Raw genomic sequence first — 24229 nt, forward strand, 5'->3', positions numbered from 1 at the left:
GGCGACCGGGCGCCGTGTGGGGCCGGCGGCTGCCCCTCCGCCTGCTTGCAGCGCCGCTGCTCCTCGACCGGGGGGCGAGAGCGGAGCGGGGGGCCGGGAGCGAGCGGGGTCGGGGCCGGGGCCGGGTCCGGGGCCGGCCGGGCGGGGGTGGAGGGGAGCGGCGCCTCGGCCGGAGGGGGTGCGGAGCCGCCGTGGAGGGCGGAAACGGGGTGGGGGGGGATTTGCGTCAGTGAGGGAGCTGGGAGCGGGCGAGGGCGGGCGGGACGGACGGAGGGACAGACAGACGGACGGAGGGAGCCCGCGGAGAGGCACCGGCCCTCCCCGCTCGCCCGCTGCCGCCGCTGCCCCGCCGCCCCATGGAGCTGTGCCCGGGCTCCCCGGCGCCCTCGGGCTGGGCGCTGCCGCTCCTCCTCGCCCTGGGCGCCGGGCTCAGCCACGCCAGCCCGCACCTGCGGTACACCCGACCGGGCTCCCGCAGCAAGTGAGTACCGGCCCGCCCCGGAGGGGGCCGCGGGAGCCGCTGCCGGCGGCGGGGCGAGCCGGGGCGGGCTGGGGCAGCCGGGGGTGCCGGGGCGGGCGGGCTGAGGCGGCGTGTGGGCCCCTTCATGCCGCTGCCCGTCCCTGACGGCCGTTGTCTTACCCCCCCTCCCCTCCCAGGAACTGGTGCGCCTACATCGTGAACAGGAACGTGAGCTGCTCGGTGCTGGACGGGACGGAGAGCTACGTCCAGGCCCAGTACAAGTGTGCCTGGAACCAGTTCCCCTGCCAGCCCACCCCGGTGTAAGTAGCCGAGGAGGCGACGTCGGGAGGGAAAGCGCTTGGCCACCCACTGCCGAGCCCCGGCGGAGAAGCGGTCGCTGCAGCTGCGCTCGGGCCCTTCCCTGGCACCCCAAAAAGCGTCCGGCCGGGGCAGGAGGGCGCATACCGCCTTCTGGTTCCCCAGCACGCCCCGAACAAAGCGCTCGCTCTCATGGCAAACATAAGGCTGCCGAAGCTAATTAGAGCCAGATTGAGCGCGTCGCTGGACCGTGCAGCCAGTCCGCTGCGCGCAGCTGAAAGGGAGCCGCGCTGACACACCTCGGCAGGCCGCCCGGTGCGGGCTGGCGGGGCTGGCGGGGAGGCACTGGGCACGCAGGCCGCTTTCCACGGGCGTCAGGAACGCCAGCGCCTGCTGGGAGAGCACCTACGCACCCTGGGCCAGATTTGCCAGGGTACGCCGGCGCTAAAAACCGGTTTTGTAGTTGCTCTGTGTTGCTGGATCGGTGCGTAACAGCGAGGGAGAGCCAGGAACATGAGCCAGAACGTTTACAATCTGTGTATCCCTGTCAGTTGTCCAGCAAGGAGAGAAGCCAGCGCAGAGATTTTTACAGGGGGTAGTAGAAAGTTACTTGTTTGATCTTAAGCTTCATGCTATCGTGTGAGACCACGTGGTAGTCTGTAGAGTGGCCACCTGTGGCATGGTGTGCTGTAGCAAGGCTGTGAGCCCGCAGGTACAGCAGGAGTCAGGGAACAGCAGTATCTCACTTATCTTCTGGCTAATCTCAGGCAAATCCCCTTTCCTCAGTTTCCCACTTGGAAAGCAGTAATATTTGCACACTTCTATTTGAAAGCTGTAGGTGAGAAGCACTCCCTGAAACCATTTCATCTCCCCCAGAATTCAGTGGAAGGACACCTGTAGATTTTCGTGGAATTAGGTTCAGAGTTGGACTGAGGTGATGGTGAGGGTTCTTTTACAACAAAGAATAACTAGTTTTTATTTTGACACGAAACAGCGAGGATGAGACTGATACTGATAGGTCCTGGATGCTGCTAAAATAAGACTGTGAACATCGATGATGCTGCCGCCCTGGGGCCTGTGACAATAGGTGTTGGGCGTTTGGCATTCAAATGCAGTGTTTTCTATTTGTTTAGATTGTTATTTTTGTTAATAAAACCCCCAAACTTTTCTCTACTGGAATATATAAACACTGGAATTTGAGGGAAATAACAAAGGCTGCAGACATCTGAGTAACACCATCTTGTGTAATTTCCCTTGATTCTCTTCGGAGTGTTGAACTGGCCATTTTGGACTTCTGACTGAGTTTATGGGCTGTGTAATGGGGTGTGCCCTCTGCTGTGCAGAGTCTCGGTAGCGGAGCTATGGAGGAGTGAGGAGTGGTTGAAACTGAGATCTTTGAACACATAAATCACCAAGCATTAAGATAAGGAATTTCAGAGGCAGTAAATTAGGATTTTCTTGGACTATCTGCTAGTAGATAATGAAGAAAGTGCAAAGGCATTGCTTCTAGCTCAGGAAATTCCTGAACCAAGAACTTCTTGAGTGGGTGAGATCTTTGGCAGGAGTCAGAAGGGGAAGCCCAGCTTGAGCAGGGTGCTGAACTGGGTGACCTCCAGAAGTCCCGTCCCTTCCAGATTACTCTGTGGTTCTGTGAAATGGTCTGTCCTTGTGCTTCTAGACATCTGGAGTTGGCTGCTGTTGGAGAGACAATATGGGGCTGAACAGACATTGGGTCTCGCCTGCTGTGGCCAATCTCATGGGGTTTTTTTGTTCTTTTGAGAATGGAATTACATACTTATCATAAGTTTTTGTTTCTTCAATTTGACTTTATTTGGTGAACATCGCTGTTATTTTCTTCATAACCGTAATGGCAACTGCAAAATAATTCCTTACCTTAAGATATTTTAAATACCTATCACAGCACCAGCTGATTAACACTGAAAGCAGCTGGAATATCAAAATCTTGAAATTTTATTGGGTTCAAAACCCCTTGTTTATAGGCTGTGACTTTTATTTTTCTGTCTGTTGCTGGTATACACATTCTCTTAGTGGCAGAGTAAAAAAGGAACTAATCCAAAGCATTTGAAATACACAGTTCAAATCCTGCAAACCCCTAACTTCATTCTTGTGAAAAATATTGTTGAATTCTGTAGGAGTAGTGGTCTGAATCACAAAATGTGTTTATATATGTTTCTTAGCTAATGTTGACAAAAATAGAACAGGAAAGAGCTATAAAAGCAACAAAGAAATGACTGTGAGGACTTCTGTGAAATTATTCTCTTTTTTCCTTTAAACACTTACATAGAGAAGTTAAAAATGAACTAAATAGCAGATATTCATTGGATTAAACTACAGTCCCTGTGTAGTCTCCTCCTGATACCCGTGGTTCATCTAAGAGCTCATTCTGCTGCAGACAGTGGGGACAGTGAGATCCAAATCAAACAAAGAGATTGTTAACTGTATCATAGATGTATGGGTTTTATTAGTACTTAAGTACTATTAGGGCTTTTTTTATCAGTTAGTGGATTTACTGTGGATTTAAATTAGTTTAAGACTAAGTTTAAAGAGCCCTTGTAATGTTTAGGTACAATCTAGGTTACGCATAACAATTACTTGAATTTAAAAGCTCACTATTTTACGTGGGAGCGTTTCACTGCCTCAAACATACAGTGTACTCCTGAATGCCCCATGTTCTTCACATACAAGAGAGTGTGTATTGCAACTATGGATTATAGTCAGCACTGATTTTTTTAAAAGATTTTTTTTAGAAATAAAAAGTTCTGGTGATTAAGTGTGAAAATCATATGCATGCATGAACCCTTCTTATCTACCCTTTAGGCCCATTAAAATATCAGTTGTCTGAAAAAATCCCCACTGCTGGAATGACGGCACTTCTAGGAGTGTTAACTGTAATTTCAGTTTGGCTTCAGGCTTTATTTCCTGAAATGTGAAGTTGAAATTCAGGAAATTATTACACTTCATTGTTTAACTGCTCTATAAGTATTTGCGCTCAATAGCGCATTTCCGCACTGAAAAGTTAGTGAATGCTTTGGCTGATTAAGGTGTCAAGGATAAATGTGAGTTGAAGTGTGGCTGCTTAAGAGATAGGAAGAGAGAGAGTCAAAAGAAAAAGCAGAAGGGCCCTTTGAAGTATGCTCCCTTTGAAGTATCGGGGGCTCCTGATTTATTTTTCTTAAAATGTGACTAGCAGAGGAGGGAAGAACTTTGTTATTAGTGGGTCACTGGACTGAAAGATACTTATACCAAAATATTAGTGTTTTTACCCACTAAAACTAACTCATATCTTTTGAAATTTAATATTGCTTCATAAATAACTGTCTCGTCCCCACTTCTTTTGCTGTGAATTTCCTTTCCTAGCTTTCTTATGAGTGATTTAGTAACTTAATTAGCATTATTAGCCATTTGTAGCTAATAGCATTGTCTGATTCTAAAAGAAAAAGGTATTGCCCTTCTGGCTAGATCCTACCACTCTTGAGGGCTGTGGCTTCTCCAGGACATCCTCTGGTCAATGTAGCCACTTCAGGGTAGGATGTTGTTATACCAGTTGTTTTGCCTCTTATGCTGTAGAGTATGTTGGGACACCTGGCTGTGCCATAGGTGCTCCAATTTATGGCCCAGCATTTTTGGGCAAAGCCACTTTCACTGTTAAGGTTTTAATTTTGAAGTTTGAAGTGAACTGAAGCAGCTGAAGTAGACGGATGTTTTCTGGCTTTCCGTCTTTGCTACAGAACTGGCAAATGGGACTTCCCTGCACAAGCTAGTAAATCAAATAGAAAAAAAATCAGATTGGGAAGAACCTCTGGAGGTCATGTAATCCCCCCCCATAGTCCCCAGCTAACAGCAGAGCCAGCTTCAAAGTTTGATCAAGTTGCTCAGGGACTTGAAGAAAGGATGTTCTATCAGATCCCCTGATTCAAGTACCAGCCTTTATTAATTCCGCTCATGTGAGTAAAGATGTTTGTGTGCTCAAGTGTGTAACGAGTCAGGTCACCTACCCTTAGCTTGTGGGGAGTGGATTTCATGATTCAGTGTGAGCGTCTCAACACTAATGATAAACGTACAATAAGCAAACCCGTTATTTCACTAGGTTGCGCATACTTAGAAAATGGTCAGGAAAATGATGAATGAATCAATAACTAAATTAGCAAGCCTCTCCAAATCTCCCATTGAGCAATATTTTCCAACTTCTTGTCATTTAATACTTTCAAATGACTGTAAATAATCCCACTGCCAAACTAATCATGGTTTTAATTATTGCCAAGAGGAAGATTTAGGCCAAAAGATTGAAATAACTTTAGAGACTGTTACTGCTAGTTTTCTGTAATCATAAATACCAGGATAGATGACTATACTTATGAGTAACACACGGCTTTTAATAAGCAGTATTCAATTTTTAGTAATAAAATAATATTGAGTAAAAGTGGAAATTGTATTACTGAAAAGAAGCATATCAGACTTCCAGTGGAAGTTAAATGGCTTCATCAATTTACCATTTTCTGGAAACCCCAGAACGACCTGGGTGGAGCATGTCAGCCCCAGTCTAGGAACATGTAGGAAATCCACACATAGTTTTCAACCCTTTGACAGTCCTAATGTAGTTTTCTCGGAGTCTGTTCAGTTGCTCGAAAGTAAGCATACAGACCAGTGTCAGAGTGCTCAGCACCTGGCAGGATCAAACCCAAGGTACACAAGTCAGCACAGATCAGAGCCTATGTTTGGCACTGGCTTCTAGCAATGCATATCTCATAAGAAAAACGTTCAGGATGCACAAAAACTTGAAGGGTAAGTGAGAGCTGTTTAATGTTTCCCCTCCAAATATCTAGATAGGTCTTTAGGATTTTTTTTTCCTACTTGGTGTATTTTCTATGAAGCAGAATTTCTTTGTACAGGCTCCAGCTAGCTGACTGCATAGGGAGGTTAGCCTAAGGGGTTGTGCATTGAAAACAGTAAGGAAACTTAAAAAACTTCAGAACGTACTTCAGTTTCCTGGAGTGCTTGTTTGAAAATCTTTGAGCGCCTGCTGGGTGTGGTAAACTTTCCTGGCTGTCTCCCTGAGCTTGAAATTGTGCATCTCTGCCTCCATGCACTGAACGCAACAGAGTGTTTCTTTTTCTGTGAACTGGACAGGGAATTTTAATTTCACACATCATTCAAGTTTGTTGCAATAATTCAAAAAATCATGAACTGCTCCTCAGTTCATGTTAATATAAATAATTAGAATTTTTATGCTTTTCTGGTTTCAGAAATGTGTGACCTGGAGGTCTGGGGCCTCTTCTGGAGGTCTGGGGCATCTTCTGTTAAGCACCAAAGTGTTGCCAAAATAACAAATTGTTAATTTTAGGGAGTTGCTGACCTGTTTAAGGCCTATTTTGTCATAAATCACCCAAATAACCAATGAACATTCTGCACCATTAGAAAGTCGGCAGTGCCAGTATTACATGCTGCAGATTATTACTCCCACCTGACTTTTTTGCATTCACATCTTATTTTTCCTCTCCCCTCTGGTTCACTTTTGACCTGGTGTCTTGAAAAGTATCAGCTCTCAAAACAAAGCTGCATTTTATTCTGGAAGTTAATGTCCCAGCTAATCCCACAGGTTAGCTCTTGCTTTCATGAAAGTATTGGTTATCTATTCTATCTGTTTATGTTTTCGAGTAATCTGTAGCTCTTTATTGGAATGATCCTAGAAATAAGCTTATTTCATGGGCAGAGAAGCAGAAGAGATACTACTGGAGCTCAGTTTCTCAGGCAGCTTTATCAGGAACAGTGCTCTGCATCCTCACTTGACCTTTCCACTGGTCTAAGGTGAGACACTTGATCCCTGCTGCTGGAGGAGGCAGGTGAGGATGTTATTAACACATAACCTGTTGCAAAGCTGCTCCTGTTCCATCACTGTTAGACTACATCACAGTGCTGCTCTACAAAATTTTTCTGAAATCCTTTTGAAAGGACTGTATTTTCAGGGTTCTCCTATCTTATTCAGTGGGTTTTTAGCAATTTACTGTTGGTCTGTCAGCATGTGGTTGACTGGCATAGGTTTATCTTGTGACAAAATGGAAGGAAGCAACCATGTAAGATAATTCAAGATTGTAAATCCCAAGAATGAAGCTCTTCTTTGAGCCTTGCCACAGACTGTCTGTGACTGTGAGTTACTTAAATTTATCCTGTGTCTTGGTTTCTCTGCTCATAAGAAGAGGATGCCTACCTTGCTTTCAGGAGTGGTAATTCATGAGCATTAAGGGTACTAAAATTTTAAACTTGAAACTGATTTTTTGGGCATTTCCTACTGGACTTCAGTGGTCATCTTTTTAAAAACAAGATCCTTGGCAGCTGAGAGAGCTAGATACATACACATGTGCATGCATGGATATATAAAACAACTAGAAATAACTAGTATGAGACATGGGGACATGTTTCAGAGTGTGCAGGCCCTTGGTTGTTTCTTCCCAAGAGGAAGCATTTCTCTCCCAAGAGAGAAAATTGTATTTTGAATCTCAGTTTTTTGGATAGAAGAATTCTAACTGAGTGGCATCAAAATTTACTGTGTAAGTAATGAACAATGGCACTTCTGGAGATTTTGAATGGAACTACAAATGAAACCCAGTGGTGTTGTCAGAACAGTTGAACATTTTTTGTCTTCTACCACTTCCTGTAATCTCCTTCCCCTCTTACTGAAAAATCCCTAACTCCACAGTAAAATTCATCCAGATTCTCTTGAATGTATTGATGTTCAGCATTAAGGAGAACTATGTGAGAGGGATCAGGATGTAGTGAGCTGATTTGGGCACCATGATTCTCAGCTCCTTCCCTGGCACCAACAGATGAGGGGACAGTGTTCTTTAGGGGTAGAGGAAAGCAACTTTTCTCCCTCCATCCTGAGAGCTGATACACTGGGGATGTAGTGGGAGGGAGGAATGTAAGTCACCTGTGCCAGCTCTTTGCCCCCAGCAATTTCTTCCAGACAGAAGGCTCCCATTGTGCTTCCCAGGTGGTGTGAAGGACCAGAATAAATAGACACTGGAAAAAGTACCTAGTCTGTAATGCTCATTCTTATTTTATGACACATTTAGTAAAATTACAGTGCTTTTGTAGTCTGATATTGAAGCACTCTTTGCAGTGACCTGGATGGGTGATTTCTTGGTTGTGTATGCCACAGGCAGTTGTGTTCCTGCAGATGCGTAGTGCTTTGATTTGTTCACTTGCTTTCCTTCGGTTTCAGTCCCTGTTAATGCTGTCAGCCAGTAGCAGTTTTTTTATTCAGGATTTAGGTCAGGATAGATCTGGTGCAAATGTTGGCTATGCTGTACATTAGTGCAAACTTTATTAAAAGCACCCTTATGTGCCTGTGTGAGCCCAGAGAAGCTGAGCCTCCATAGTAATATGCGCTAGTGGAGGTCGTCGTAACTTTATGTATTCCACAGGGGTGCCTCAAATTGTGTTTTTTCCCAGCACAAATAATTTTGAAATGCTCTCTGCTTGCTTTTGTTAATGTGTATTAAAGCCTGATTATTATGTGATATAAAGACCTGACCATGGCCTTTCAGGAACTTCAAGTGAGATGGCTGTGACTGGGCCAGGCACTGGGCTAGTGGGTAAAGTCAGTGGCGGTTTTTTTGAAGAAAAAGTAATTCCCCAGACTCCCATCACCTGCAAACACATGTACTGACCTTTTTTATACAGATTTTGGAAAGCAAAAATGCTGGCTAAAGGAAAAGTAGCAGTGGAAAGATAAGAAGCAGCTTAGTGTCTCTAATGCCAGATCAAAATCAAAAACTATTTTGGGGTTCACTAGGATTCTTTTTAAGTGGATTTTTGCTGCAATGATAATTGGGATTTATTACTGACTCCATGACTTGCTTTCACTGAACACCTAGACTTCTGTAGGCTAATCTATTCCTGTCAAAACATCTTTTCACCACTTGTCATAAATGCCTTAGGATAAACTCTTAGTAAAGACATATTTTTCTCAAATTAAGCTTCTCTGTGGGCTGGAACACAAGCTAGCTGCCAACACTGCTGTGTAGTAGCAAGGTTATAAAAGAACAAAATCCAGAGGTGGGATTCAACTCACCCTAACTTCAGTTGTCTACCAGATAGAGGGATGAATGTGAGCATGGGAGCTTAGACACCTGCAGTAGTGGTGACTCAAATACAAGTCAGTGGTGTCCAGCATGCTTTTTAGATAATTGGATGTAAATAATGACATTAGGACAAGATGCAGCCCTGTTTTGACTCTACTAGCTGCTTTGATTATATTTCTGTTGGCCATAATGGACATACAACCAGTGCCTGTCCATACCTACACAGCAGGCCCCTGAAATTCAGGTGTGCTGAAACTCACTGTTACAGACAATCGCTAAAAGTCTCCGTGATTTCAGTGGAACTGGGATTTCTGCCACCTTTTGTAGGGGTTGCAATTAGGCCTGCACTCTTGGGAAACGGAAAACTTGGGATCAACTGGTTCCAGTTTAGTAACTGTGTAGTATGAATGGCCAACTTACTTAGGTATATTTTCAGCAGAAGCCTTTGCAGCCTACAAAATAGAAAATGCTTGGTCAAAATATGATTTCATTTAATTATATCTTCTAGGTAGTATTTTTGTGGGGTGTCTGTGTGGTACTTCAGCACTCCCACTGCAATATATTGGAGACTTGGATGACTGGAACATGCAAGAGCAGACTATAATTTACAAAGAATGGATATACACTTAATAAAAGCATTAAATAGTGAAGATTCATTATCGTCTATTTGATAAGACTGTGATTTGCAGGCTGCTGAAGTTATGGGACCTGTTCCAATCACTACAGAATTTTGGACCAACCTTAAAGTTTTGTGCTCAGAATAAACATTTTATATGTTGCTTATGTAGAACATATGCTGATTCTGCAGTCCTTTCCTCGCAGTGAGGATGTGGTGGCACTTATCTCCATGCATTTCCCAAAAGGTTGAATGTTAATATCTAGTTACAGAACACAGCCATATGTTTTCCCACCAATTTCGTCCAAATGTTTCTGATTTGTTTTATCGCTATTAGGTGACATTCCAAATATCAGTGCTAACTGCTTCCTTCTGTGGTTTAGCACCATGAGAAAATTATAGCTCATTCCCTAGTCAAAATGTCTAGCATTTGCAGCAAACATGTATTTTTAATTAAGCATTTTCCTAAGAAAAAACTTTTCTCTCAAAGAGGAGGAATATTTGAATGCTGTTGCCACGCAGTATGACTTTATGTCAGCTGTGAAATACTTAGATATTAAAAGTGGAAATTTGCATTAGCGTTCTGAACAAGTTTTCTCATTTGATCAGCATGTGGAATTCATGGTGAAGGTAGTATGTGTCGGTAGTTATAAGCCTGTTGTGGAAAGACTCCTAAAAACCAGCTGTTCTAATTTTCTCTGTTGCGAGGAAAGATTAGAGACTGTTGAAATCATCCTTTATTCATGCTTGCTAAAAGAATTATGTCATTTGTAATATTTAGCTAAATTCACCACAAGGATATGACCATTGTTTTGGGCTGGAAATCCACAAGAGAATGGGGTCACTAGGCACAATAAATGCTGGTGTATTGTATGTAACTTTTAACCACATAAGAATTTTTTTTAAATACCTTTGAGACACTTGTAAAAATAATTGTGTTTATTAACACTTACGTGAAGAGCAGAAATCCAAGTCACCTGGAGGAAGATTTACTGATTTACTATTTTTAATTACATTCCAGCATATACAGGCATTAAAGTGGAACCTCAGTTCTTTGAGAACCCTTTTGACCAAATTGCCTCACTAGGTAACTGTGTAAAGATTCACACCTACAAGATAAAAGATGTGAAACTTGGGCATGTTATGTTCTAACTATGTCATTTTACCCAGCTGCATAGACAAGCAACATTTAGTCTCTCCGGCTACACTGAGTGCATTTTGTATGTTCTGTATGTTTGTGTTTGTATGTTATATATTGGCTGTGACTATGAGTGAGCAAATGGATTCAGAATACTGCAAATGTAAATAAAGACATGTCTGATTTCTGTATTCTAGTGGCTCCCAGTCCTATATCATTATAATATGTAGAATCACAAATTATTCTCAGGATGCAGTCCCTAGCAGAAAGTTATAGTTTGTTTTGTTAGAACTGTAACCAAGAATATAATTGTGTTCAGTGCCATTAGACTGTTATATCCTGGCAAAATCCTGGGAGTCTCTAGCTCCTCCAGTGAAATCCACTGAGCGAGCAAAGTTCTGTCTTTAAAAAACTTGTTGTATGATTGAGAATCTCCCTTGGGCTGGATGCATGCTGATGACTCTCATTTATTAGTGCATCTGGATGATGCAGGCACAGTGACGCCGTTCCTTGCATGGGCAACTTCCACAACAGTGTATGAAGCATATCATCAGTAGAGAAGATGCAGCAATGAAGCTGTGATTTTTAAGAAACTGTAATGTGACTGAATTCAAATTAGAAAAGTGTTAGGGTAAGTTCCTCTTTCCCAGCCTTACGTGACTAGCCTTGCTGAAGTAAATGGGACTAGATGTGTGATGCATTCAGCTGGACTGACAGTATAGAGGAGCAATACTTCTTGGTAAGTAAATCCCAATTTAATTTCTGAGCCATCCATGAGTATATCTGTCTTGTTACCATAGTTCAAGATGTAAAAAGAAGAAGATGTAAAAAGAAGAAAATAGAAAAAAAGTAGAAAAAAAGAAGAAATAGAAAGCTATTCTACATCCAGATTTTGAAACATTTTGATTCTAGCTTATTTTTGCTCTAGGAAAATTGTGGTTTAGGATTCAGGTTAGTCTGTATTTGATGTGCCTAGCTGAAATCGAAACAGATCCAATTCATGTATTTGCTTGAGCTCTCAGACTTGCAAGAATTTGTAAGGAATAGACTGCTACGACATTTTAAAAGTTGTAGATACAGAGTGTTCATATTTTATAGTTTAGAATGGGAGGATTCTTCTGCATTTCAAGTAATTTTTGTATTAAATCATATTAAAACATTCTATGTCTATTAGGATCATGAAACTATGAAATAAATGAAATACGAGCAAGAATGTTGAACTTGCTTATTTTTTATTTTTACGACGGAGTTTGGAAGTTTTATAATTTGCCCATATGAAAAATACTAAGCTTGATTTCTTTTAATTTGTTTATATTCTTCTTTTGTATTTGGTTGTGTCTTATGGTTTGTTTGAATGTTGAAGTCATCTGAAGGTGTCTACATTGATGAACATGACTACAGAGAAGGTATACCAAACAAAATTGTCAAAAATATGACAGGAATGGCAGAAACGGTACAAGGAAAATCTTCATTCTGTAATTTGAGCGAAGAAGTGCACAATTTGCATAAAAGTAGTTCTTATTCCTTTTATAAAATTTGTTTCAGCTATATTCTTAAAACTTTGTTAGGAAAAAATAGAGAAGTGTAATGGTGTTTGAAGATAATTGAAATACTGTAATTTTCAGGAAGTAGTTTGGCCCTGAAAGTATAGAGAGGAACACGCACAAAGTTTGGAGCAGTTAAGTGTTTTATGGAAATCAGAGGAAAGTATGTACGACCATTTCCAGCATGTGAAAATTGATCTGGAAGTTCAAAGTTTGCATTTCAGTAATGTGGTTGTTGTGAGAGAGGTTGTAATGACTCTCAAAACCACTTCAAAACACTAAAGCATCTAGCTAATCCTGTCACTCCTCTGACTCTGGCAGCTAGTTGGAAAGAAAGGAATCAAACCCAAATTACCTACACAAGATGTGGTTTAATACTTTAGATAAGGGAGAAGGAAAAGGAAGTTCCTGGGTGGCCGGGATGTTTTCCTTCCCAATGGTGCCCTCTACATTGCACTCCTCTATTTAATTTTTAAAGCACTTGACCTTGGGGACCTCTGTACTTTACATTTGTAAACAGGATTCAGCAGATGTTTCATTGAAAATTGTAAAAGAAATGATGAGCTGGAGTGCAGTCTACAGCTGTTTCATATATGAAGGTAAAAAAGGATTGGAAACTCTCTCTGAGTTTACGTGCTTCAAGTCAGAATCTGAAAAGCTGACAACCACAGCAAACCACTGCAGTTATGAGCAGCTAATAGAGTTGCAGCCTAGCCTGCCCCTGCCTTCCTATGAAGATTCACAGACGTGAATCTAGAGAGGCTTATTAGAATAAACTGCTCTTTGGCCCAAAAATAGTTGGAAAAAATATGACATAGTCTTTAGTCAAAGTAACTTTTTCCCCTTAAATGAGAAGTCATAGATAAAGTAATAATGCTAAAGAACAGAGTATTTCCTGAGTGCAAAAATTAGAATGTATTGTGGCAGAATTGGGAAAGATATTGTTGGAAAAGAAATTGATTCATAATTAATAGTTAACATTTTAACCCCTCCACCCCAGGTTTGCTAAGCAGCTCACCAAAAAGGGACAGCAAATGGCTATCAGATGTGGGATGTTATATCAAAACTATGTCTCTGAAGGTGAAAGATGCTAAATAAAAAATACAGAATTATTTCAGCAATTATTTGCACACATGTCAAGAGAGGCTTTGAAAAGTAACAGTTAAACTCTTACTCTATGACTTTCAATAGCAAGTCACTCATTATTGGATGCAAAAGTGTTGTTCTAATCTGAAATAAGAGAAAAGATCTGAAAATGCCATAGGGAGGTTAGTAGTATGGTACTAGTTTTATTCAGAGAAAGGAATTCATGTGAGAAATTGAGGTAACTTTTTTGTTTCTATGTGTTCCAAGTATACCAATTTATAGAACACAAGTGGCAAATCCCTGTTTTACTTATTTTCCTTATCTCTCAACCTGAAATGAGCTGTCCCTTAAATTGATTTAGTTTTTATAAAATAGCACAGCCTCTGCTTATGGTCTGGTGGGATACCATAGTGACTGACTGCAGTTGAACATGCAGGACATGTACTGAAGGAAAGTTACAGAAGTCGTCTGTGGTTAAAGAAAATTACACAACGAGAATCGGTTTGCCATTTATTAACTTTTGAGTGATTAATCAGGGAAACTTAAGGTTGTATGTACATAACATCTGCATAGTTTTGTCTGCAAGACCCTCCTCAACTTAACTAGTGAAGTAGGAAAGAGTTGAGTCCTTCATTGGTTATGGCCTTTCATCTGACTCCCTCTTTCATGTCCTTATCTGACTCATGCTTTCAGTGTTTTGTCTTTCCCTGGAATATCCATCCTAGCTTTGACATTCCAAGGAATGGTTTTAAGTGGAGACAAGTGGGACAAAGCAGGCAGAAACATCTTTTGATGTCCAGAAGAGTTGCTGCCAGAGCAGCCCTGTGGGTGGGTTTGCAATGAAAAGCAGTTAGTTAGAGGGAAAAGGTTTTTAATTTGTAGAGTAATACATTGGTGGTTACTGTTATTCTCAGCAATGTCTGATGAGTTGAACCTTCTCTTCCCACAATATGTTATCCGTCTGCCCGTACATGAAAGCCCCTGTTCTATGGCCATAGCTGCTCTCCCTGACATGACTGTGTTGAGTGCAGGTAACTTTAAAACCTAGACAGAAACATTTGTTCATTTGATGTTTGAAGGAGAAAATTAATCATAGATGAAAGTAATTGATTTTCATTTTAAAAAAAGCTGTTTTAATTTTAGCTTTAATCTAACCAGCAGATTAGGTTAAGGATCATTTAAAATGCTTTCTGGTTTGGCAGATACCGAACAAGTTTCAGACCTCGGTACACAGTTGCATATAAGACAGTAACAGAGCTGGAGTGGAGATGTTGTCCTGGGTACAAAGGGGAAGACTGCAAAGAAGGCCCAGCAGAAAAGCCAAACACTGCTCGTCGCCCCACAACACCAGCGAAAGCTGTTGTGAAGAAAGGCTTGGGTAACTTTTTCTTTGAATTTTGGTATGCATGATCACGTCTGGTTTCTTCTTTCGTCTTTTAAGTATAAGAACCGTTATGGTTTTTATTAAACTCAACTACTGACAGGTACAAAAGCCATATGGAAAACACTGCATGATGGGAAAATAATAGCCAGGCAATCACAATCTCGATACAGAGAATTTCCTGAAGAATAATGGAGGGGTGGCTCTAGAACACTGGTCATAAATGCCAGCTGGCTACTCATGGTTCAGGAAAATCTTTGTGTTAAGGTTGTTTTTCTTGTGGTTTCTTCAATGTTCAGCAAAAAGATGGTATTTGAGAGGAACTATTATTAAAACAAAAAAGAACAGGTACTAATTTTAATGATACATAATGCTCCCTGGCAGTTTCAAAGTGTTTTGTTTGTTCAAGGGCTTGTGCCGATTTTACAGATTCATGTTAGATTATCTCAATACTAAAAGTAAGGGAATGATTTCTGAAAAAAATACCTTAAAGAATGAATGATGTTTGTATAAGATACTGTCTTCTGAAAGGGTAAGAAGGAATGCTGTTACTTCAGTATTATGCCTTTTCTGCATTAACAAAAAACAATAAACAGATGTTTCCTTCTGAAGGACTTTTCCCCAACATCATTGGACATGAGCGTCACATATAGCGGTTAGTCAGATTTCCACTTGCATTTTTTGTGTAGTGGAATGGATTGGGACAGAATACATGGTTTCAAACCAGTCCTATAGATTATATATCTGCTTTAAAAATAAGCTTTTAAAATACTTTGTTAGCCCACCTGAAATATTACATCCAAAAGATGATAATAAACCACAGTGATATCTTTAAGTAACTTGCACGCTGCTTATGTCTGGCGTTTTTCTTTCTCCTCTGACCCTAAAAGAACTGTAACACACTGCAAAAATAGACCGGTGTGTATGTAATAGCCACACTCTGTGTGTGCATACTTTTTAGTTATTAAAGGAATCGGCCACCCTGCCAGTCTTGAAGAATACATTTGTGACTTCCCACCTTTTTTGTAATGTCTTTAAGCTGAAATCCAGTCTAAAACTAAGAAAAATTTCAACTGCATGTCCTTCAGACCCTATCTCATGTTGCTCTCCACTGTCTGTCTAGCATGCGTAGCTTGGAACCAGTGCTAAAATACTTTTGTCTGAAGATTTAAGTGTTAACACCACTTGTCATCTGAAAGAGTTATTCTAATGCTAACAATTTGTGTGTCTGTTTTCTGTCATATTTAAAGAAGTATGTTTTCTTCTTCACTTCTTCATTTACTTTTTTTATGTCTGCAATAGTATGCCTTCAGTGTGCAAAGCTCTTAGGATTATGCATTGCATAAAAGGTGTCATGCAAAATCCCAATCAGGATTATACATGAAGTCTTTATAGAGTATACCCCTCTGTGCATAATGGCAAAGATACATGGGAGTATGCGAATCAATATGACATGTAGCTCTATACATTAAAGTAGTATTAAATGTTTGTTAAACTAAAACAATTGGTGGTCTAGCTGCAGGTCTGATAAATACTGGATGGTTATTTGGGATCACACTCAGTATCTTGACTTACTAGTGCCTTGTTGCTGAGAATCCCAGAAAATAGGATTAGAGGAATCTTAAGAGGTCTGTTTATCCATCGCCTAAGGTAGGTCAGCTATGTCAGTCCAGCCTCCAGTGGTGGAAATTCTGCTGCTCAAGTGGACAGTGTCTTCTGGCATTTCACTTTCTGTACAGCTATCAGGCCTCACCTTACTTGCTCCAGTTGAAGCCCATTCTTGTCCTGTCCCATCAGTAGCAGATATGGAAAACAGTTTATTCCCTACCAATGTGCAGATGTCTTTCAGAATATCACTCTTCATCCTCCTCACTTCTAGCCTGAATAACAAGCTACTTTGACTTTTCCTGCAGTTTATACTTTCTTGACCTCTGATAATGTTTGTTTCTTTCTTCTGGATTTTCTACAATTCTTACACATTTTGCTTGAAATCGAACATCCAGAATTGTATGTGGCTCTGCAAATGAGGTGCTGCCAATGACAAATGGATTGGAAGAATGGTTTCAGATTCATTAATAGATTTGTGCTAGTAAAAAGTAGATTTCAGCTAGAAGTCTGCTTTTACTTTTTTTTAATTCAATGAGGATAGTGCTGGTGTTATTTTAATCTAACAATTTTGGATGTATAAAGTTTATGCTTTTATACACATTTTTATTGCCTACTTAAATGTGTCAAATAATTAGGTATTTTTGAAGCAAGAGTGATAACTGCAGAACTCCATCCAGTATATGCATTTGGACCCCAGTTCAGCAAAATACTGGAGCGCAAACCCACTTTAGGCACATAAATTATTGCCACTTAAGTTTTCAATGGGAATTCAGGAGCAGCACCTCCCAAATTATTGTTATAGGAGATGCAGTGGCTCAAAGGTGATTGTGATGTGATATGTATAGATCTATAATCGTCTGTTATATATGCTATAGGTTAGATTCATTGCTGAACAAGGAGGGTGCTGCTTGCTTATTTATTTATTGCAATTGTATCTTGGCAGGAATTGGTCAAGGTGCTCAAACATTCAGTTTCAAGTCTTTTGATAATGTTTTAATTATAAACTACTGAAAACAAGATTAGAAAATGGAACAAGCTTTATGCAATTTAAATCATATTTGGCTTTTAAAAAAAGTGAAATTATCTGATTAAAAGAGATACCACTGGGAATATTTACATCCAGACTTTGTCTATTATTTCCATGAAACAGATGCAGAACCAACAGAAGAGCCAGAACCTCCACCATATGAGAAGAAAATGCAATTTCTTGAGGATGAATTGTTTAGACTTACACGATCAGTGCTTGAACTTCAGTCCTCTGTGGCAGGTGTGAATGAAAACCTAAAATTGACTGTCCAAGAAGATGCTAGTAAGATGTTGGTCACTTGGCTGAACAACCTTTATGACCGCCCAGAGCCTGATAGTGCGGTTGGTGGTGAAACAGACACTATTCATCTGCCCGGACTCCTCAGCAATAAAGATCAGAAAGACCCTTTTATTGATTTTGAAATGGAAGATATAAAGTCTGAGCTAGCTGAGGTCAAAGAAGCCTTGAAGATGAGGAATGACAAGCTGGAGGAACTGAATGGAAAAGTAAAAGGTTATGAAGGACAATTAAAACAGCTGCAGGAGGCAGCACAAGGACCTACAATAACAATGCCCAGTGACAATATATATCAGGAGTATATAGACTCAAAATTTGAGTCCCTCAGACAGGAAATACTGGAAGGATTTGAAAAGAAAATGGCAGATCTGAAGAACTCCTGCGAATACAAACTACAGGATATCCAGCAGCAGTGTGACGACAATAAAAAGAACTGTTTAGGAGTAATTGATGTTATAAAAGGAAAACAGAATGACTTGAGGAAGGAAATAAATACTCTCCTAACTCAGATTCCATCAAATAAGTCCAGTTGTTGCAGGGAGGGTGAGAGAAATGTCTTTGACCAACAAATAAAAGATTTAGATAAGAAGATTGACAGAGTTGCAGAAGCACACAGGATCTTGAATGTCAGAATAGATAATGAAATAATTCGATTGTCAACTCCAGATCTAGAAGACATGTTTGGTGAGAGGTTGGAGGAGCTAGATGCAAGGATGAATGTTACAGAACGAAATGCTGAAGAACATTGCTTTTACGTTGAGGAAACCCTCCGCGGTGCTATAGCCTCTGAGGTAGATGAATTGAGAGACTTGTTTGACCATAAGCTGCGGGCCCTGGAAGATAGGCTAGGTGGCACTATTTTAGAGATCGCTAATACCACAGACCCAGATGGAATGTATATTAATCCTGGGCCCATCTTTCCCAGTGATGCAGGATTTGCAAATGAGCAATTCACAGCAGAGATTAATTTCCTGAAGAACAAACTGCTGTCGCTTGAACACCAATGTGGGCAAAAGTGTCAGTCTGCACCACAAGGTAGGGAGAACCTTCAGAAAGAGCTAGAAAATTGTAGCAACAAATACAATCACTTGCTTTTGAAAACAGAGAATAACTCTGTTCTCCTGCAGTCTCTAAATAGCTCTCTTAACGAGAAACTCAACTTAATTAAGGGTAACCAACGTGACATCCAGAAAATGCAGAGAGACGTACGTGTATTCCGGTATAGTCTAAATGTCATGGATAAAGATATGAAAAATCTTCAGGATGGCTTGAGTAGCTGCAGGGAGCAGCTTCTGGGTGTCAATTCTACCTGTAGAAAAACACAACGAGGTGTCTTCCGAAAAATTGATCAAATGCAGAGGACATTTGCAAATCAAACTGCTCATCCCAGTGATAATTGCTGTGGTGAAGTGAAAGAGAGACTAGAACACTTAAATGACCATATCCTGCATGATCTTAGCAAGTGCAAAGAAAAGACCCAAGGTATCCAGGAGGGTGTTTCAGATATTGAGAGCAGAGTCTTGCATGTTGAAAAGGTTTGCGGCAAGCTGGACTCTGTCTCAGGTAGCTTGCAGAAGATAAAGGAAGGTCTGAATAAGCATGTAAGCAGCTTATGGAACTGCATCCGTGAAATGAATGGAACTATAGCATCTCATTCCACTGATATTTCTGGCCTCAAAAATTCTGTCCAACATTTCTATAGTCAGGTCTCCAAAATCACCACAGACATTGAAGGCATGCTGAAATCTCAGTCTGACGCAAGTAAGTTTTTTGCTTTTTTAAATGCTTTTTTTTGTTTGTTTTTCAGCTGGCTTTGTTTTCTGAATCATTTATAAAGGAGCTAAACAAGGGAGGAAAAATTTAATATTACACAATTTCTACTTTGTTTTTACAGTGACTCTAATTTTGGCTGTTTGCTCTAGAACGCCATAGAGGACTCTGAATACTTTTAAAAGTATTCTAAAATAAAAAAAAGAAGTCTTATATGCTTTCATGTTTACCTTGAACCAGAATAAAGTGGAAAAACTAATATTTTTGGATAGTGAGTTTAAAGTGAGTTTAAAGTAATAATTATCTGTAGATATTATTCCAGTTCATTTGATTTGATTTTTTTGTTTTGGTTTATGTTGTTGTGTGAGGTTATTCTTGATTCCTCGGGGGAAATTGAAAAGTAAATGTGCAAAACTGAAGTCAAAGAAATTCAAATTTATGATAAGAAAGATTCCCTGTAAGTTCTGTTCTTAGCATGAGTTAATGATTATAATTCAGCACCAACTCTTTTTGAGTTAGGACTTTCGCAAACAAGCTCTGGCATATCTTGGTGTGGCAATGTAAGACCTCTGCTTCATGGCTCTCCCAGAAGTTTGCATTCCCACAATGTAGTTGGCAAGTTGGCAATAGGTGCACACCCCAGCTGGCAGTGTTTTCACATCTCAGCTACTTCTGTTAGTAGTCCAACATGTTAGTTCAAATCTACCTCCACAGGTGGTTTAAAGTTTGCGTTAAAGTGGCTGAGAAGCAGAGGCACATTACCTTTGGCTCAAAATGCTGTGAAATGGTAACCTCAACATGTTGGTGAACCTTGCCATGAAGGTTTAGAGACCTTGCCAAATGTCACTCAGTTGCTTCTGCAGTTCTTGCTCCAAGTTTCAGCAATGGGTTGTTTTTCTGAGAGAGTCAGACTTTACAGAAGGAAGCTGAGTTCTTGTTTCTGTTAGCATAATGCAAAAACATAGGAACTGAAGACTGTTTTGAAACTGCACTCTTCAGTTGGTTGTGATGCTTCTGGTTTTAATTCTGTGCACGTATGAGATAAGAGGCTGATTTCTGTGACTGGCCTTAAATCAGAAGAAGAGGTGCTGAGGGAAGAGCCTGTGGGCTGTTGCAGCTGATGTTGGGTGGGGGAGATCAGATGCAGGACCATGAGTGCTCTTGCTTGAATGGACAAGTCGTGCTTCATGAAAGGTCTGAAAGTAATTTCTTTAGGGAAGAATATCCTTCTCTCTCCAAGGCAGAGACTTGAAAGCCTGTGATAGATGTGTTTCTTTTGAGTGTTTGTTTAAAACCAAATGTATTACAGTGCTTGACACAAAAATCCTTCTGAGCTGAGAAGCTCTTGTGTGAAATTAAAAAAAATATGTTTCTCTTCCTTTAAAGGAAGAAGTGAAAGGGAATGGAGGGTGTCCATAATCCTCAGATAATTCTTTTGGTGAATTCTTGACTTAAATTCAACAGGGTTAGAACCTTCACCCCTAGATCTTGCAGAAGCAGACCCAGTTCTCATTAAAATGCAGTATAATGTATCTATGTAATGCTGTTTCTCATCCATCTTGCCCAAAATAAATTTGCACTAGGGACCAACATTGGAGGAGGGTCCAAGATACACACAGTAATATTTCTTCTGCTGTTTAAAGCAGGTGTTCGAGCAGCCTCATGGGTTGTATTTATCAGCCCCTATTACAATGTTGTAAAGCATTAAAAAGCCTCAGCGTGCCTGGGTTTCCCTAGAACAATGCCATGTCAGGGCAGAGTTCTCCATCCACCATTGGTTGTTAAGAGCCCATGGAAGGACACTGCTGCTGGAGCTGGGGTGCAGGCACTCTGAGCATCCCTCACTGCTCTGGGGTGCCTCTGGCCTCTGAGGGATTCATGCAGCACACACTTCAGTCCCCAAATGTTTCCAATTACAATAACACTGTCTGGCACAGCAGTCCAAGTAAGTTTTGATGGCTGGAGTTGCAGAAAGATTTTGGCAAAAGAGCCTTTTTTTGGAAGTAGTTTGGGAACCATGTTATGTGAGTTGAGGTATGGCTTTAACTATTTTTACATCCGTGATCTGAAGCACCGTCTCTTGATACCGATGTTATTTGAAAGGGAAGACTGTCAGTCCTGGCCGTAGATTGGTGTAGAATTTCTTATGCACTATTTGCCAGCGTATCGTACCATTGAAATGATGTCATTTGACTTCAGAAGGGCCGAAACAGAAACAAGTTGTTACTAGTAACAGTTGTTGAGGGCAGTAAGGCAGGGATATGTTGCAAGAAATACAATATAAAATCTTATCAAGCAGTGTAAGCCCACCACACTGTAAACCTGAGCAAAGTCAAATGTCCCTGATTTTAGGAATATGGCTGTCTTTTCTTCCAAATTTTATATTACAGGGTTTCAAGTGCCTCAGTCCAAACTAACAAGCCAGGTTAGTGAATGATTGTATGTCAGATACGGACCCAGAGACCAGAAATGTATTTAATTTGTTGTAATTTCTGGTGAAGGTAGTGCAGCGTCCTGCCATACCCAAGGCAGTAGTGGTGGCAGGTGGTGGTCTGCTCTAAGCATGTGGGGGACCACACACAACGTACTCAGCAAGGTAATGTAACCTATCAGCTCCTCATCCACATTAAATGCTGACTGCCTCCAGCTCTACACCTCATAGGATAAGTTGTTCTCATTACACTGTGTGCCTCTCTGCAGGTATGTTTGCTCTTCAAATGGCATGAAACTGAAAGCCTTGTTAAAGTTAGCGGTCTCTTTAACATACTCTGCCTATTCATATAGATTCATGAAGTTTCCAGGAATCAGAATTGTGGTCTTGCAGCCAGATACCATGCTGGGAGTGCAGTTTGCTTTGGTTACGGTTACTTGACCTGAACTGCAATTACTCTGGTAATGGTCTCTGTAGCAAGGTTTTGAAAGCAACATCAAAATGTTGTCTGGTGAAGTTATGGTCTAAGAAACCAAATGTATGTCCTGCATTACAGCATCGATAAAGGGCAACATAAAATCTTAATGTTGTAGTGTGAATAGTCATATAGTCAGTTCCTCTAGGCTCCCTGTGAGCTTGTGCAAAACGGTGCTTTGTAACTTAATTGTCAAATCCCTTTGGTATCTATAAGAAAATTCAAGTCAGGTCTTTTTGCCTTCTTGTGAGTGCAGTCACAGATTCCTTTTCTCGCAGTTTCTTTCTGTGTGTTTTGGGGGCTGAGGAGAGAATGGTCAGGGCAGAACAGCACTAGAAACAGAGGCACCCTGAAGATCTACCCGCTTCATGCATCCAGGTCGCTGCTCATCTTCCTTCCCAGCAAATCATTCCTCCTTCAGTGAAGTAAACTGCAGGTTAAAGCTGCCTGGCTGAACAAACTGAATAAAATAAAATATTTTTAAGATGGGGAGGGGAACAAAAGCATTCTTATTTTCAGCTAAGGAGGGAAACCTTTCCTTCTGTTTTCAGTTGCGGATGGACATCTGAGGGCAGAAGCTGTTGTGTGACATGATAACCAAACTGTCACTTACACCAGTGATGACAACTGGAGCAGCAAGGATGCCGCTGCTGAGGACAGTGTTACTGTGTAATGATCTCAGCTCTGCTCTTTGCCTTCTCAGATAGATGGGAAGATGATGGGAAGTATTTCTGGTTTGTCTGCTGTTCAGCAAAGCTTAAGCAGGTCCAGCTAGATTCACCCCAGCCTTCGCTGGGCGTTCATTTTCTCATGGTCTTGTGAACTGAAAATGTGTTATGGAATTCAGCATCAGGATAGGGTGACTCCAGTGTTACTATCTTTATCTAGTGATTTATTGGTTCTTTGTCTTGTTATGATGCACCTCAGAAGAGGCCAAAAAGGTTGGCAAATGTGGCAGACCGGATCCCTCTCAACCCACATGCATCTGTTTACTGGCACTTTCAGTTGAGCTTTAGGCAGGTAATTCTGGATATAGCTTTATAAAGATCTAGTTGGATAATTCTGAATATTGCAGTATTGACATTGCATGCAAGGAAGCAGTTTGCACAGGGTATGGGATTTGAGCTGTTGATTGTTACTTAAAGGTTTAGAAAAGGAAGCAGAGAAATATATTTATTTTCCCTGTGTCAGCCCAAATTGTTGTCTTAATAAAGCTCAACTTAATTGACTAGAGAAATGACAAGTACATGCATCCCAAGGTAAAGTATTTTGTCAATTTGTGTTTTGAATGAGTTTAATCTGAAGATCTTAGTTGAAGGTCTAAATCTATGCCACTGTGGACAGAAGATGTCTCACTAAGTTAAGAACTTTGTTAAACAATTCACTTTGATACTTTAAGCTTTTTTTTGAAAATTTTTAAAGATTTTTTTAATCCTGGGATTTTTATGAAGTTGATTTTAATTTGTGTAAAGTGAACATTTCACTTCTTAGTCCTCTGCCTTGTGGATAGAGTTACTGAGTGAGCTTCAGTCCAGCTTTGTGGTGCATTGCTTGTTTCAATTCTCATGACAATTAAAAGTCAGCCAGCAAAGTTTAGGAAGATTTTTTTTCTAGCAGGCATATCTAGCAAATGAATGCAGGTGGTGTGAGACTATGACTTCATACAGCCTCTCAGTACTCTGGAAGGCTTACATGGACTTTTTATGAGACTGAAAGCAAGAAACGAGATTCACAAGGGTAAAGTGCAGGTGTTGAGTAGTCACGAAACATCACGTGGGTTGCCAGTGACACCGTCTGGACCCCAGCTGTGTGTCATGGACAATACCTGCATGACTTGGTTGTAAGATCTCCCCCAAAGGTGCAGCATAAGGCCCTCCTGGGGGTCCCCAGCTGTGCGGCAGAGCCAGGGGAAGCCTCACACCACATCTGCTTTTAGGCACAGTCATTCAGTTTATCCCTAGCTACTGCTGAATTTA

The 24229-nt window shown here is 40.9% G+C and overlaps 1 protein-coding gene across 1 annotated transcript in view; it reads left to right on the forward strand.

The window, feature by feature from the left end:
• The first annotated feature begins 304 nt into the window (after nt 1-304).
• The window catches only part of EMILIN2 (elastin microfibril interfacer 2), a 38237-nt gene continuing 14312 nt past the window's right edge, over nt 305-24229 (forward strand). The window contains exons 1-4 of the mRNA XM_074821335.1: nt 305-481; nt 658-780; nt 14467-14642; nt 17404-19338. Coding sequence (XP_074677436.1) covers nt 357-481; nt 658-780; nt 14467-14642; nt 17404-19338 — 2359 coding nt within the window. The 5' untranslated portion in view covers nt 305-356. The remainder of the gene's footprint in view (nt 482-657; nt 781-14466; nt 14643-17403; nt 19339-24229) is intronic.

The sequence above is a fragment of the Strix aluco genome, chromosome 1, assembly GCF_031877795.1.
Source record: "Strix aluco isolate bStrAlu1 chromosome 1, bStrAlu1.hap1, whole genome shotgun sequence".
Classification (NCBI taxonomy): domain Eukaryota; kingdom Metazoa; phylum Chordata; class Aves; order Strigiformes; family Strigidae; genus Strix; species Strix aluco.